General features: G+C 36.5%; 1 protein-coding gene across 7 annotated transcripts in view; it reads left to right on the top strand.

The window, feature by feature from the left end:
• Positions 1–17,490, top strand: part of UBR3 (ubiquitin protein ligase E3 component n-recognin 3) — a 296,599-nt gene that overhangs the window by 97,006 nt on the left and 182,103 nt on the right. For all 7 annotated transcript variants that reach the window (XM_077154105.1, XM_077154106.1, XM_077154107.1 and 4 more), the window contains exons 12-17: positions 5,481–5,546; positions 5,636–5,725; positions 6,875–7,003; positions 7,086–7,138; positions 7,238–7,371; positions 7,728–7,812. In XM_077154105.1, the coding sequence (XP_077010220.1) occupies positions 5,481–5,546; positions 5,636–5,725; positions 6,875–7,003; positions 7,086–7,138; positions 7,238–7,371; positions 7,728–7,812 (557 nt within the window). The remainder of the gene's footprint in view (positions 1–5,480; positions 5,547–5,635; positions 5,726–6,874; positions 7,004–7,085; positions 7,139–7,237; positions 7,372–7,727; positions 7,813–17,490) is intronic.

The following is a 17,490-nucleotide window of genomic DNA, read 5'->3' on the forward strand; positions in this document are numbered from 1 at the left end:
TCCCTATCCCAATCTTTGATTCAGACATTTCTTCAAGGATCCCTGATTACTTTTAATGGGGAATGGTAATGAGAGACCAAGATCTAAATTACAGTGAGGAAAAGAATAACTTTATCGTGAAGAAATCCAGCAGGCAACATCTCAATCAAGTGCTAGTTGTGCTCATTGCTGTTTGGGTGTCACTTCTCCCAGGTCCTCTCAGTGGACAGATCTAAGGGGTGTATATTTGTGTGTATATGTTTATATTTACTCACATGTTTACATCTCTATTTGTTTCTGTATCTGTCTATAAATATATATTCCAAATTTTAAGTTTATGCTGATATTTTTAATTCCATACTAAAACCACAGGATTCATTCTAGTTTTCCTCAACAGTGAGCAACCTGGCTTTCATTATCCTTAGATTATTTATTTGAGCACTCCTCTTATATATAACCCACCTTTCATCTCAGTTACCACCCTTTTCCCCACTTCTACTGCTTTGGCTCTTCAGTCCTTATTCTACCCCCACCCCCTGCATCTGACACATTTGGACACTGACCTTACTCTGTTTCAGCTCTCACTTCCTCCTAGACTGCCCTTCTGTGAAGAACCCCTCCTCACCCTTTTTGTGAGAAGCCCACACCAGGCTTCTCTTCTTTGAGGATGTCCTGCTTATCTTGCTTGGGCTCAGAAATCTCACTCTGGGGCGCCTACGTTTGTTGATTCTGCCTCATAATACTTGAATTTTGATTCCCTAGTCCAGGCTGACATACTATATATCATTGCTCTTTTTATCTTGATCAGGTTTTGACTGCCCATCTCAGGCCAAACCCCTTATGAACTTCCTCTTCACTCTCACTGGGCTCTGACACATAACACTGGGTTGCTCTGCTATGTGGATATTCTTTTGATTGTGTTCAGGTTCTAATTCTGTATGTCAGGCAACACCTCCTCTCCTGTGGATATTTTTTATTCTGAATAGCCTATAACATCCCATCCTAGCCCATCTCCCACATAACCCTTCCCCCAAACCCCCCACAGTTGCTCTCCTCATTCTACTTGGGTTCTGACATCCATCTTCAGGTTCCTTACCTGTAGATGCCCATTTAGTCATCCCCTTCCCCCAACTCCCCAGTGACTTTAGTACTGAATTGTTTTTAGAAGGTGAGGAGTCCTCTGCTATCTTTAATTCTGATCCTTTTTGCCCCAGACTAATTTATTTCTTATCCGTGAGCATTCATCTCTCCAGTATCTGTGTCCACTTTTAGCCTTCTGCCTGGATTTTGTTCATTTGGATGCTGATTCTGCCTTCATTAAATCTTCTTGATTCTTATGCTTCTTAAATTGTTGGTCTTTGAGTTTAAACTTTGTTTTTAAAATGATAATGTATCAGTATTCAGAGAAAACATTCTTCTACATCCACCGAGTACTTTCCCACTTTCACCCTGCTTTTTTTTCCTTTTTTGCTCCAGCAGGATTAGTCCATCAGTTGGAACTTCTCTCAACCCCATTCTCATTGTATTTGAAACAATGGGACTTATTGTTAAATGGTAGCATCACTAAGATAACAGGAGGTTTGACATGGGAGAAAGATTGGATTACACATAGAGGATTGTGTAGTAATATTTGACATGAAATTAATCCATGGTTGTACTCAAGGGTGGACAGAGTAAAGGAAAGTAAAATTCATGTATAATATATAGAGCAGCTGAACTCAAGGAAATAGTAGACCACCCTGAGTCTGTTTTTCATAAAGAAGTATTTTTAGAAAATATAAAATGTTGTAAAAAATTTATATTGATACTTAATAGAAAAAATTAGTGTAAAACTGGAGGAAGCAACCAATATGTAATATTTTTTATATAGTATTTAAAAGTTTTTGTTTTCTTAAAGTGTTTTAACATATTTTATTTGTTTCTGAAGATAGCCTTGTGAGGTAGCAAAGATATTATTTCCCCTTTTTGTCTATATGTGAAGTATAGATACAGGGACTCAGGAAGACTGCTTAATAGAAATTTCATATGAGCAAAATCTCAAAGATGTGCTAATCCAACGGGAGAAGGGTAGTAGAACATTTGAGGCAAGGGAACAGGAAATACAAATGTACACAGGTGGATTAAGGGACTACCTATGGTGCATGAGTTTTTGTGAAAGGAGATGAGGCTAGAGAGGTATGGTCTGTCTTTCAGGAGTTGGAAGTTATTGTGAAGTTAAAACCATAGGGAATCATTAAAGAATTGTGAGTGGGGGAAGTGTAAACTCAAATTAATGTTTTTGCATGATCACCTTTTGGCAGCAATAGAGAAAAGATGTGTAATCAAAGTTCTTTTGACTGCAAGGAAAAGAAACCAATATGAGGCAGCTTAAGTTTAAGAGGGCAATTTATTATAAGCACAGAGGGGTATCTCAGGGGATCTTAGGTCAGCTGGATCTCAGGAACTGACTGGAAAGCTGAAAAGGAAATCTTGTCTTGTGCCTTTGCTTTGCCTTGTGGCTCTGATTCATTTTTTTCTTCCCTCTCTATAGACTGGTTTTCTTTGCTTCTTTGCCCACGTGGCCAGCCTTTCTATTGTTCCCTAATGTCACAGTTTCAGGCACACTCCAAGACTGCCTGGGGATGTCTCTGAATCCCAGTTAGAAATTCTCAAGAGAGAGAGAAACTCCTTGCCTAGGTTGTGGTTGGCCTCCCAACCTTGACTCCAGTCATAAATACTTAGTATTTAACTTAGCTGGCAGGCTCTAATTCCTCTGTGTGTGTGTGTTTGTAGTGAGTGGAGTTGCTCTGAGAAGATGGGAGGGAGTGTTATTGTATTAGTTAGAGTTCTCTAGGGAAATAGAATCAACAGGAAATATTCGTAAATATAAAATTTATAAAAGTGTCTCACGTAACTGTGGGAACATAGAGTCCTAAATCTGCAGGGCAGGCTGTGAAGCTGATTCCAACGGAGGGTCAGGACGAACTCCACAGGAGAGGCTCGCCAGCCGAAGCAGGAAGAGAAGCTGTCTCTTCTGAATCCTCCTTAAAAGGCTTCCAGTGATTTGATTAAACATCACTCATTGCAGAAGGCACTGCCCCTTGGTTGATTACAAATGGAATCAGCCAATGTGATCATGATTTAATTCTATGAAATGTCCTTATAGCAAAAGACAGGCCAGCATTTGCCCAACGAGACAAACAGGTACCACCACCTGGCCAAGTTGACACATGAACCTGACCATGACAGTTGTGAACTGGGTAGATATCACAAAGGTGTAAGTAAAGAAGCAGGTGCTACTGCTGAAATATAGCTATTAAATGCTGAGGGACAGTGTGGAAGGAGGAGGAAGTGGATTTATGAAATACTTAGAAAATCAAATAAATACACTTTGGTACTAGATCAGATACAGGGGATTTGTAAGAAGGAAGGAATTTACACTTCAGATGTGAATTTCTGTGAGTTTGGAGAAGAGACATTCAGGGGATTGGGTTTTAGGGCAAAGATGCTGAGTTTGGTTTGGACATACTTTATTTGTAGTTTCCATGGGGCATTAAGTGTTGGTGTTCATTAGACAACTTAAATGTAAGGTTTGGAGTTCAGTAGTGAGATTTTTGTTGTGATTTAGGAGTCATGTGGCTAGAGTTAGCAGTTGCAGGTGTGAATCTGGGTAAGGTTATCTTGTATGGGAAGAGTAGAGAGCTGAGAATCGTACCTGAAGACCACCAGTACATAGAGAAGAATTGCAAGAAGTGGAAGAAGAGTTTATTAAGTAGTTAATCTGTTATATTAGGCAAGGGCCATTAAGGATTATAAAATTTAATGCTGCAGAAGAATGCAAGTTTAGAAGAATACAATATGCTAAAGCAAGATAGAGTCTGTGGCTTAATAGTTAATAGCAGTATATGTTGGATACTGTGTTATCTCACTCAATCCTCCAGGCCATCCTACGGTTTATTATCCCTACTTTTTAAGTCAGGCATTTTAGGCATGCAGAGATTTAGTAACTTGCCTGCAGTTTTACAGAGCCAAGATTTTAACTCAAAATAGTCTAGGTCTTAAGAGTGCTCTTTGCCACTGTGCTTAATGCCTTCAACAAAAACTGAGGGAGATTCTGACTCAGCCAGTTAGTAGATGTTACTAAAATGACTGTGGTGGTGGATGGCAAGCTTTGATTTATTAGAACAATTTTTTATAGACATTTATTTATTTATTTATTTATTTATTTATTTATTTTTTTTTTTTTTAAAGAGAGAGGGAGGAAGGGAAGGAAAGACAGAGAGAAGGAAGGAAGGATGGAAGGAAGGAAGGGAGGAAGAAAGGGAAACATCTTTAAACATTTTCTTGTTTTATTATATTTTGTTTGTTTGTTTGTTTTTTACATGGGCTGGGGCCGGGAATCGAACCGGGGTCCTCCGGCATGGCAGGCAAGCACTCTTGCCCGCTGAGCCACCGCGGCCCGCCCTATAGACATTTATTCACATATTGAGGAGGTGGTTATTTTTATTTGTTTTGAAAAAAATTTATTTCAGGAACGATGAGATTATTGCAACTTTTCATAACCTCCATTGGCATAATTATCTGAATGTTGGAGTAAAAAATTATTACTAAAAACTTATAAAAGCATCACAGATAACTGGGGGAAATTGTTTCACTGGTGTTTACTTTTGGTATACTTTTACCCTATACTGGTATTGTGACCCCTGGAATTCACATATTTAAATACAATTTTTATAATATTCACAAGGACCCCAAAGTTCTTGATGTATATTGTACTAAGTTTTGCTTGCAGGCTGGTGTGTTAGATACTGATTTGGGGAGCATCTCACCTATTTGTGAAGGGCTCTAGGAAGGTCTCACATCTGTACCTTCAGTTTAAGGCTGTGGTTGGTGTCCTCGTACCACCCCCGCTTTGAATTTAACATTGGAGGTCAGACTAGCTCCTCACATCACTACTTATGAACTTTCAGAAATTATTTAAGATTTCTAAACTTAAATTTCCCTATTTTTAAAGTGGAATATTAGTAATTTCTACCCCGTAGAGTTCTTGTGAGGAGTAAAAGAGGTACTGTGAATCAAGTGGCACAGTGGCTGGCATATAGTCAATGCTCGAATGTTAGGTGCAATTGTCATTCTCATTTCTATTACCATGTTTGGTGTGCATGCTCCTGAGAATTCTCAGATGGCCTACTATAGAGAGTAATCTATTCTATCTCTTGCTTTATTATGATCATTTGCTTTATCTTAATTAGGTATATGAAAGATTATTTAATGTGTGCTAGCTGGTGCAGAAGATTCAAAGATGAGTAGTATACAATTTCTGCCTTCAAGGAACTTGCATCAGGTGTTTAAATGGAATAATCTTATCTAGTTATTATTTTTAGCTAGGTGTTCTGAAATTTTAAGTTATGATAAAGCCTTAGGAATAAATCAAGGAAAAGTGTGGTTTTAATATTTTAGAACCTTCTTAAACTTCTGTAAAACTTTTCTTTGATTTGTGGATTTTTGTTTGTTTGTTCTAGCCTGCACCTAATCAAGTCACTTTTCATCTGCCACTACATCGTTACTATGCTATGTTTTTGAGTAAGGTAAGATCAACCATTAAACAATTATTATTATTATTTTTTAATTTTGGGAAATAAGTATTGAAATAGTAACTTTTAATTATCATTTCTAGGCTGTGAAATGTCAAGAACTAGATTTGGATTCTGTTTTGCCAGATCAGGAAATGTTAATGAAACTAATGATCCACCCACTCCAAATTCAAGTACGTATTCAAGTTTTGAATTGTAATCCCTGGTTAAGTGTTTCTTCATTTATTCTACTTATAGATCTTTATCACTGTAGTTATAGCCCAATGTTAGAAAACATTTTTTTCCCTGAGTTTTCTTATTTTTGTCAGATTATACTTAGAATTTTTTGTTCTATGAAAGTTACTTCCAGTTTTAGTTTCCCTTTGAATTATTTTTTCTACCTTTACTTATACTTTTGAAACACTACAGCACATATTTTGGGAGTCAGGAGACTAAAAGGTTCTAGCCTGGTGCTACTACTATTTATTACTCATGAGGTTTAGAGTAATTTATTTCTTTGTTCTCAGTTTCCCTGTCTATAAAATGAGAAAAGGGAATTAGAAGAATTAGCCTGATAAGCACAATTCAGTTCCAACATTATAATATTGTGGGCCAACTTTTTATAAGGATTTGTGCCTCAGTTTGTTTTTCCTGGTAATTTTAGATTTGCAGGAAAGAGTAAGAGATGAAGTTGTGACTATGTTTAAATTTTGTTGACATAAATGTAGAATTAAACGTAAATATAGTAAGAAAATTTATTTGAATCTGTCCCTTTTTTACCTGCCAGTTATTTGGAATATGAGTAGTTTAGAATAAAGGTCAAAGTTAGGATGAATTAGAGAGATAGACTATATTAATTATTGACTTTGAACTATTAGTTTTTTTTTTTTTTTTTGTCAGACTCAGGCACTGGGAATCGAACCTGGGTCTCCAGCATGGCAGGCGAGAATTCTGCCACTCAGCCACCGTCGCACAGCCCTGAACTATTAGCTTTTTTAAAAATACTTAATCTTGTATGGTTTTGAAGTATTGGATATGATTTTTTTTTTTTAGGGTGAAATAGAATTAAACAAGTGTTAACATGATTCTTCATAAATGTATTCAGGAGTCATCATGGAAAGCTAATTTATAAACTCCAAAAAGTATATGAAGACATAATGATGATTTAAAATTTAAAAGTATATATTTGAAATGAATATCTTAAATTAACATTGGACAGAATGTCAGTTCATACTTAGCCTAATTATGAAATATTTTCAAATGTTTGTTCTATGTGACATGACGTTATAAAGATTGAATTTAAATGTCTGATTTTTTGTCTGATTTAATTTTTATTTTACTAGGCAAGTCTTGCTGAAATCCACAGCAATATGTGGGTAAGAAATGGTCTACAAATCAAAGGACAAGCCATGACCTATGTTCAGTCTCATTTCTGTAATTCCATGATTGATCCTGACATTTACCTATTACAGGTAAGCCAGCTTGATAATTCAGATGTTATACTTTAGAAGTAAAATTGACTATTGAGAAATAGAGCACTTTTTTCTTTTCAAGGTCTGTGCTTCTAGACTTGACCCAGATTATTTTATTTCATCTGTCTTTGAAAGGTAAGCATTATTTCATTAGGATAGGTATTATGAGGTGTTTGGAATTTAATTTGGTTTTGTTATCATCTTTAAATTTCTGTCAAATATTTCTTTGTATAGATTTAAAGTAGTGGATTTGTTGACAATGGCATCACAACATCAAAATACAGTACTTGATGCAGAGCATGAAAGATCAATGTTAGAAGGCGCTCTTACATTTCTTGTGATTCTTTTGAGTCTTCGTTTACATTTAGGTAAAAAATGCTATTATTAATTCTTGAGTTTTAACTGTTACCCACCCCTTCTGGTCTTAACTGGTTTATGGAAAAAAAAGAGGAAAGGATATGAATTTATTTTATATGTTTCAAACTTTATATGTTGTGCAATTGATACACCTTTTAGAATACTCTTTAAAAGATTCTTTATTTAATAGAACTGCAAACAGCTGGGTGGTTTAACAGCAGTTATATTTGGGGCATTCCATTCTTTAGTCTTTAATTTTTGAAGCACGTCATACTTGTTAAGACAGTTTAATAAAATGTGTGGTAAATTGTTTCTTTATAATTGATTCTATATTCAGATTTATTAATTCTGTTTTTAATTATTTTAGGCATGTCCGATGATGAGATTCTCAGGGCAGAGATGGTAGCTCAGCTGTGCATGAATGACAGGACACACAGTTCATTGCTGGACCTTATATCCTTTTAAAAGTTTAGTTTTCTTTTAGTTGTAGTAGCAAGTAATTTTAAAAGTTTAAATATATGTGAGATTTGTGATTACATTTTTTTCCCCTGAAGTTGAAAATTAATATGGAAAAATAGTAATAGCTATTTTCTCAGTGTGTTTTCAGGGCTGGTAAGAGATGCTTTTGCTTCTGCTTGCCACCTCTCCAAAGGTGCTCTGGTTAGATAGCAGAAATGATGGATCTGGATACCCTGAGATCTGACCTGCTAGGATAGCAATAGTGAAAGAAAACTAGACATACTATAATAAAAAATCTAGGTCTACTATGTAGTCAGGTTGGAATTTATGATTGCAGTTAAAGTTATAATAATAATAATTATTATTATTTTTAATTTAATATGTTTTGTATTATCAAACCAAAGCAACATACAAACATGAGCATTAACATACAAACATTCTGTGTATGGTGTACAGTCAGTGGCTCACAGTATCATCACATAGTAGTATATTCATCACCATGATCATGTTTTAGAACATTTGCATCACTCCAGAAAAAGAAATAAAAGGAAAAAAGAAAAAACTCACACATACCATACTCCTTGCCCCTCCCTCTCATTGACCACTAGGATTTCCATCTACTCATTAGATGTTAACCTTTGTTCCCCTTAATTTTTTTCTATACCCCTTACCACTCCCTTTCATTGATCACTAGTTTTTCAATCTACTCAATTTGTTTTAATATTTGTTCCCTCATTATTTATTTTTTTAATCCATATTTTTTACTCATTTGTCAATATCATAGATAAAAGGAACATCAAACACAAGGTTTTCACAATCACGTATCACATTGCAAAAGCTATATCATTATACATTCATCTTCAAGAAACATGGTTACTGGAACATAGCTCCACTGTTTCAGGCACTTCCCTCTAGCCTCTCTAATACACCTTAAATTAAAAAAGGGATATCTATAGAATATGTAAGAATAACCTCCAGGATAATCTCTCGACTCTGAAATGGCTCAGCTACTGACGCTTTATTTTGTCTCATTTCTCTCTTCCACCTTTCAGTCAAGAAGATTTTTTCAATCCCTTGATGCTGAGTCCCAGCTCATTCTAGGATTTCTGTCCCACGTTGCCAGGGAGGTTTACACCCTGGGAGTCATGTCCCATATAGAGAGGAGGAGGGCGGTGAATTTGCTTGCCATGTTGGCTAAGAGAGAGATAAGCCACATCTGAGCAACAAAACAGGTTCTCTGAGGTGACTCTTAGGCCTAATTTTAAGTAGGCTTAGTCTGTCCTTTGCAGGGATAAGTTTCATGTGAACAAACCCCAAGATTGAGGACTTGACTTATTAATTTGGTTGTCCCCACTGCGTGTGAGAATATCAGGAATTCTCCAAATGGGGAAGTTGAATTTTCCCCCTTTCTCATCATTTCCTCCAGGGAACTTTGCAAGACTTTTTTATTCCCTGTTCAAATCACCCTAGGATTTATCAGGACATCACTCTGGACAAACCTACAAAATCTTATGCCCTATTCAAGGTTCCATGTACTCATGTTGTTCAGTTAAACTGTCCATATAAGTTATATTAGGAAATGTACTAGTCAAAATATAAATTTTGTACCAAATAGACATTTTTTGCTTTAGTCTTACTCATAAGTTAAAGTTTTAAAATATGAATTACCATCTATTTTCAGCAACTAGCAATATTGACATTCCTTTGTTCTTCCTCATGCAAAAGCATTTTTTAATTTGTACATTTACTTACTATCACTGTACACTCTAGGCATTCCTAGATTATATCATCTCAGTCTTTATTGTCGATCTTTCCTTTTGATTTAATTTGTGCCCCCAGCCCTCCTATCATTCTCACATTCAGCTTCATTCAGTGTTTTAACATTATTGTGCTACAATTAGGTAGTATTGTACTATCCATTTCTGAGTTTTTACGAACAGTCCTGCTGCACAATCTGTATCCCTTCAGCTTCAGTTACTCAAATTCTACCCTGTTTCTATCCCTTGATAGCTCTGTTCTTAACTGAAATTCTCCAAGTTCATTCATTAATGTCAGTGCATATCAGTGAGACCATACAATATTTGTCCTTTTGTTTCTGGCTGATCTCACCCAGCATAAGGTCCTCAAGGTCCATCCATGTTGTTACATACTTCATGACTTTATTCTGTCTTACAGCTGCATAATATTCCATTGTATGCATATTCCACAGCTTGTTTAGCCATTAGTCTGTTGATGGACATTTGGACTTTTCTATCTCTTGTCAGTTGTAAATAATGCTGCTATAAACATTGGTGTGCAAATGTCCGTTTGTGTCCTTGTCCTCATATCCTCTCAGTAGATACCTAGCAATGGTATTGCCGGATCATATGGCAATACGAGCTTGCTGAAGAATCGCCAAACTGCCTTCCACAGCGGTTGTACTTTGTACCATTTTATGTTCCCACTAGCAGCAAATAAGTGTTCCTCTTTCTCCACATCCTCTCCAGTACTTGTCGTTTTCTGTTTTATTGATAATGGCCATTCTGGGGGTCTGTGAGATGATATCTCATTGTGGTTTTGATTTGCATTTCCCTAATAGCCAGGGATGTTGAGCATCTTTTCAAGTGCCTTTTAGCCATTTGTATTTCCTCTTCTGAGAAGTGTCTGTTCATATCTGTTTTAGTTTGCTAGCTGCTGGAATGTAACATACCAGAGACAGAATGGCTTTTAAAAGGGGAAATTTAATAACTTGCTAGTTTACAGTTCTAAGACCAAGAAAATGTCCTGATTAAAACAAGTCTATAGAAATGTCTAATCTAAGGCATCCAGGGAAAGATACCTTGGTTCAAGAAGGCTGATGAAGTTCACAGTTTCTTTCTCAAGTGGAAAGGCACATGGTGAACATGGTCAGAGTTCCACTGTCATCTGGAAGGGCACATGGCAAACACAGTGTCATCTGCTCACTTCTTCTCCTGGCTTCCTGTTTCATGAAGCTCCCCGGGAGGCATTTTCCTTCTTCATCTCCAAAGGTCACTGGCTGGTGGACTCTGCTTCTCATGGCTATGTCATTCTGTTCTGCTCTCTCTGAATCTCCCATTCTTCAAAATGTTTCCTCTTTTATAGGACTCCAGAAACTTCTCAAGACCCACCCAAATGGGTGGAGACATGTTGTCACCTAATCCAGCTTAACAACCACTCTTGATTAATCACATCTCCAGGGAGGTGATTTGATTAGTTTCAAGCATACAGTATTGAATAGGGATTATTCTGCCTTTATGAAATGGGATTTAGAGTAAAACATGGCTTTTCTAGGGGACATACATCTTTTCAAACCAGCACGATATCTTTTGCCCATTTTGTAATTGGGTCGTTTGTCTTTTGTTGCTGAGTTGAGCAATCTTTTTATATATTCTGGATACTAAACCCTTATCTGATAATATCGTTTCCGAGTATTGGTTCCTGTTTTGTAGGCTGTCTTTTTACTTTCTTGATAAAGTTCTTTGATGCACAAAACTGTTTAATTTTGAGGAGTTCCCATTTATCTATTTCTTCAATGCTCATGCTTTGGGTGTATGATCTATGAAACCACCTCCTATTATAAGATTTATAAGATATTTCCCTGCATTTTCTTCTAAAAGTTTTATGGTCTTAGATCTAATGTTTAGGTCTTTGATCCATTTTGAGTTAATTTTTGTATACGGTATGAGATATGGATCCTCTTTCATTCTTTTGCATGTTAATATCCAGTTCTCCAGGCACCATTTATTGAAAAGACTCTGTTCCAGTTAAGTTGGCTTGACTGCCTTGTCAAAGATCAATTGTCCATAGATGAGAGGGTCTATATTGGAATGCTCTATTTGATTCCTTTGGTCAGTGTATCTGTGTTTATGCCAGTACCATGCTGTTTTGACCACTATAGCTTCATAATATGCCTTCAAGTCAGGTAGTGTGAGACCTCCGACTTCATTTTTCTTTTTCAGGATATTTTTAGCTATTTGGGGTGTCTTGCCTTTCCAGATAAATTTGGTTATTGGTTTTTGTATTTCTGCAAAGTAAGTTTTTGGGATTTTACTTGGTATTGCATTGAATCTATAAATCAATTTAGGGAGAATTGACATCTTAACTATATTTAATCTTCCAATCCATGAACACGGTATGCCTTTCCATGTATTTAGGTCTTCCGTAGTTTCTTTTAGTTTTCTTTGTATAGGTCTTTTCTATCCTTAGTTAAATTTATTCCTAAATGTTTTATTCTTTTGGTTGATATTGTAAATGGAATTTTTTTCATAATTTCCTCTTCAGATTCATTATTACTCATGTATAGAAACACTACAGATTTTTGAGTGTTGATCTTGTAACCTGCCACTTTGCTGTATTCATTTATCAGCTCTAGTAGTTATGTTGTGGATTCTTCAATGTTTTCAACATATAGTATCATATCATCTGCAAACAGTGAGGGTTTTGCTTCTTCCTTTCGAACTTTGATGCCTTGTATTTCTTTTTCTTGTCTAATTGCTCTGGCTAGAACTTCCAACCAATGTTGAATAACAGTGGTGACAGTGGGCATCCTTGTCTTGTTCCTAATCTCAGGGAAAAACCCATTGAGGATGATGTTAGCTGTGGGTTTTTCATATATTCCTTTTATCATGTTGAGGAAGTTCCCTTCTCTTCTTATCCTTTGAAGTGTTTTCAACAAGAAAGGATGTTGAATTTTGTCAAATGCCCTTTCAGCATCACTGAAGGTGATCATGTGGTTTTTCTGCTTTGATTTGTTGATATGGTATATTACATTAATTGATTTTCTTAAGTTGAACCATCCTTGCATACCTGGGATGGATCCAACTTGGTCATGGTGTATAATTCTTTAATGTGCTGCTGGATTTGATTTACAAGAATTTTGTTGAGGATTTTTGCATCTATATTCATTACAGAGATTGGTCTGTAATTTTCTTTTCTTGTATCTGTGTCTGTCTTTGGTATAAGGGTGAATGTTGGCTTCATAGAAGTTAGGTAGCCTTCCCTCCTTTTCAGTTTTTTTGAAGAGTTTGAGCAGAATTGGTACTAATTCTTTCATGAATGTTTGGTAGAATTCACATGTGAAGCCATCTGGTCCTGGACTTTTCTTTTATGGGAGCCTCTTGACTAATTCACTTTCTTTACTTGTGATTGGTTTGTTGAGGTCATCTGTTTCTTCTTGAGTCAATGTTGTTTGTTCATGCCTATCTAAGAAGTTGTCCATTTCATCTACATTGTTGAGTTTATTACATAAAGTTGCTCATAGTATCCTCTCATTACCTCTTTTATTTCTGTGGGGTCAGTGGTTATATCTCCTGTTCCATTTTTTATTTTATTTATTTGCATCCTCTCTCTTCTTTTTTGTCAATCTTGCTAAAGACCCATCAATCTTACTGATGTTGTCATAGAAGTAACTTCTGGTTTTGTTGATTTTCTTGATTGTTTTCGTGTTCTCAGTTTCATTTATTTCTGCTCTAATCTTCATTATTTCTTTCATTTTGCTTGCTTTTGGGTTAGTTTGCTGTTCTTTCTCGAGTTCTTCTAAGTGAGCATTTAATACCTCAATTTTTGCTCTTCTTTTTTGATATAGGCATTTAGGGCAATTAATTTCCCTCTTTGCACTGCCTTTGCTGCATGCCATAAGTTTTGATATGTTGTGTTTTCATTTTCATTTGCCTCAAGATATTTACTAATTTCTCTTGTAATTTCTTCCTTTACCCACTGGTTGGTTAAGAGTGTGTTGAGCCCCCGTATATTTGTGAATTTTCTGGCCCTCTACCTATTATTGATTTCCAACTTCATTCCTTTATGATCTGAGAAAGTGTTTTGTATGATTTCAATCTTTTTAACTTTATTGAGACTTGGTTTGTGACCCAGCATCTTGTCTATCCTTGAGAATGATCCATGAGCACTTGAGAAAAAGGTGTATACTGCTATTGTGGGGTGTAAAGTTCTATAAATGTCTGTTAAATCTAGTTTGTTTATAGTATCATTCAAAGTCTCTGTTTCTTTATTGATCCTCTATCTAGATGTTCTGTCCATTGATGATAGCAGGGAATTGTAGTCTTCAACTATTGTGGTAGATGTGTCTGTTTCTCTTTTCAGTGTTTGCCTCATGTATTTTGGAGCACTCTGGCTTGGTGCATAAATATTTATGATTGTTATGTTGAATTGTTCTTTTTATTAATGCATAGTGTCCTTCTTTGTCTCTTTTAATTGTTTTACATTTGAAGTCTAATTTGTTGGATATTAGTATAGCTACTCTTGCTGTTTTCTGATTGTTGTTTGCATGAAATATCTTTTCCCAGCCTTTCACTTTCAAACTGTGTTTATCCTTTGGTCTAAAATACATCTCCTGGATGGGCCACGGTGGCTCAGCAGGTAAGAATGCTTACCTGCCATGCCCGAGGACCCGGGTTCGATTTCTGGTGCCTGCCCATGTCAAAAAAAAAAAAGTAAAATAAAATAAAATAAAATATATCTCCTGTAGACAGTATATAGATGGTCCTATTTTTTAATCCATTCTGTCAGTCTGTGTCTTTTGATTGGGAACTTTAATCCATTAACATTCAGTGTTATCACTGTATGGGCAGTACTTTCTTATACCATTTTGCCTTTTGTATTTTGTATCTCATATCTAATTTTTCTTCTTTTAATCTTTACTGATAGACTTCATTTCTATACTCTTCTCCACACTTCTATCTGCTGTCTTTTCCTATCTGTCTCTAGTGCTCCCTTTAGTATTTCTTGCAGTCTGTCTCTTAATTGCAGATTCTCTCAGTGACTTTTTGTCTGAAAATGTTTTAATTTCCCCCTCACTTTTGAAGGACAGTTTTACTGGATGTGGAATTTTCGGTTGGCGGTTTTTCTCTTTTAGTATCTTAAATATATCATACCACTGTCTTCTTGACTCCATGGTTTCTGCTGAGAAATCTACACATTGTCTTATTGGGCTTCCCTTGGATGTGATTGATTGCTTTTCTCTTGCTGCTTTCAAAATTCTCTCTTTCTCTTAAACATCTGACATTCTGATTAGTAAGTGTCTTGGTGTACATCTATTTGAATCTGTTCTCTTTGCGGTATGCTGCCTTTCTTGGATCTGTAATTGTAAGTCTTTCATAAGAGTTGTAAAATTTTCAGTGATAATTTCCTCCATTAGTTTTTCTCCTCCGTTTCCCTTCTCTTCTCCTTCTGGGACACCCACAACACATATACCCATGCACTTCATGTTCTTGTTCAGTTCCCTATGTCCTTGCTCTTATTTTAATGTTTTTTCCCCCATATTTTCTTTTGCTTGTTCAATTTCAGTTGTCCCATCCTCCAGTTCACAAATCCTGTCTTCTGCCTCTTGAAATCTAACATTGTTGGTTTCTATCGTTTTTCATCTCTTCTGCTGTGTTTTTCATTCCCATAAGTTCCATAATTTGTTTTTTCAGACTTTTGATTTATTCTTTTTGTTCTTCACTTGCCTTCTTTATATCCTCCCTTAATTCATTGATTTGATTTTTGATGAGATTTTCCATGCCTGTTCCAAAATCCTGAATTTATTATTTCAACTCTTGTATCTCACTTGAATTGTTGGTTTGTTCCTTTGACTGGGCCATAGCTTCAATTTTCCTAGTATGATTTATTATTTTTTGCTGACATCTAGACATTTAATTTCCTTAATTAGTTTATTCTGGAGACTGTTTTCAGTTTTTTACCTAGGATTTTCTTACTGGATGACTTTGTCATCTGTCTATTCTTTGACATTCAGTTCAGCTTATTGTAGACCTCTCACTTAGTTATTGTTTAACAGATCAGAATTTTTCAATTTTTGTTTTCTTGTTTCTTGTCCTACTTGTATGATGCCTTCCTCACCACCACCACCCCCTTAGGAGGGTCTACCCCAGTCAGATTTTCCCAGACCAGACATGTCTCCCCTCAGGAGGAAAGAGTCACCTGCATCAGTTTCCCTGAAGATGAGACCCAGCAGGTTGAAAGACTTTCCTATGAAGCCTCTAGACTCTGTGTTTTCCTGTCCTGCCCAGTATGTGGTGCTTGTCTGCCTATGGGTCCCACCAGCGTAAAAGTGATGCAAAACCTTTAACTTCAGCAGAATCTCCCTGCTGGGGCCATGATTGAGCTGAGGAGAGGTTGTATGCTGGCTTTAATCGCTTCAGTTTTCCAGACCCTGGGCTCTGAGTTCCTTGAGGGAGATATTCTACCTAAGCTGGGTCCCACCCCTCTCCTGGGGAAGGCACAACCTCCAGGAAATTACATCTTTTCACCTGACTAGTCTTTTTGCCTCTCAGACAAGCTTAATTCTGCCCTTGCCGGGGGCAGTTGGAGCCTGAGAAGCCTTGCAGTTTTATGCAAAGAACGGTCAAGTCATGGAAACACAACCACAATAAAGAAAAGAAAAAATCCTCTTTAGAGTAGGATGCCTGTTCCTTGGGTTTGCCAATCAAGAGCTTAAGTTGGTACATTGTTCTGTGTATCTCCAGGTCCTATGTGTCCCCTCTTTTCCTTCAGGGCCCAGACCTTTTCAAGCATTTTGTGCTGTCTGTACCAAAAAACCCTGTTTTTTTCCCTTGTCAGCCCTACTCCCTCTGCGCCAGGGCAAATACCAACAACCTCAGCTTTTACTTGATGTTCAGCTAAGCTGGGAGTTTTTTTTTAGTAGTCAGAATTTGTTAGTTAATTCCACAATTGGAGCTTGGTTGCACTCAGCCCCTTGCCGTTAGTAAAGTCTCTTTCCTTTCCTCTCTGGGAAGCAGCCTGTGGAGGAGGGGGCACTGGCCTCCATGGCTTGGGAGACTCATGGTTCTGGGTGGGCTCAACAGCTCGTCAAACTTGTCCAGATGGTGTGTCGGTCACTGAAGTGGCCCTAGCAGTTGTTCTGTACTGTTCTTGGATATTTACTGGCTGTTCTGGAGGATGAACTAAATTCCACACCTCACTAAGCTGCCATCTTCGACCCCCTTATAATTATTATACCCAAGTTTTGAACTTCCTGATGAGTTTTTTGTTTGTTTGTTTGATTTTGTGTGTATCAATAATCCATTTTATTGCTGAGGAATATTTCATTATGTGGATATCCACAATCTGTTTTACCACTCACCACATCATGGACTTTTGGGTTGTTTATGGTCTGGAGTTATAATGAATAAAATTACTATGACCGTTCACGTGCAAATCCTTGTATGGATGTGCAATTTCATTTTTCTTGGATAAATACCTAGGGATAGAATGGGTGGGCCATATGTTTTAACTGTTTAAGAAATTGCCAAACTATTTTCCCAAGTGGTTGTACCATTTCTACATTCCCACTAGTAGTGTGTGGGAGTTCTGATTCCTTCACATTCTTGTCAACACTTGGTATGATTATTCTTTTTAATTTTAGACACTCTCATAAATGGGTAGTGGTAGCCCATTGTGGTTTTTATTTATACACAAGTTTTATAAACGTTTTTTATTATGAAATATAACAAATATACAAAAAAGTAATAAATTTCACGGTACATTGTAACAAGTAGTTATATATATAGAACAAGTAGTTTCTCTATATAGAACAGATTTCAGAGTTTGGTATGGGTTACTGTTCCATAGTTTTAGGTTTTTCCTTCTAATGGGTTCAAGACATTGGAGACTATCTGATGAGTTTTTATTAGGTTCAGTCTTAAGCCAAGAGGCCT

Source organism: Tamandua tetradactyla, chromosome 3 (genome assembly GCF_023851605.1).
Source record: "Tamandua tetradactyla isolate mTamTet1 chromosome 3, mTamTet1.pri, whole genome shotgun sequence".
In the NCBI taxonomy this organism is placed as follows: Eukaryota; Metazoa; Chordata; class Mammalia; order Pilosa; family Myrmecophagidae; genus Tamandua; species Tamandua tetradactyla.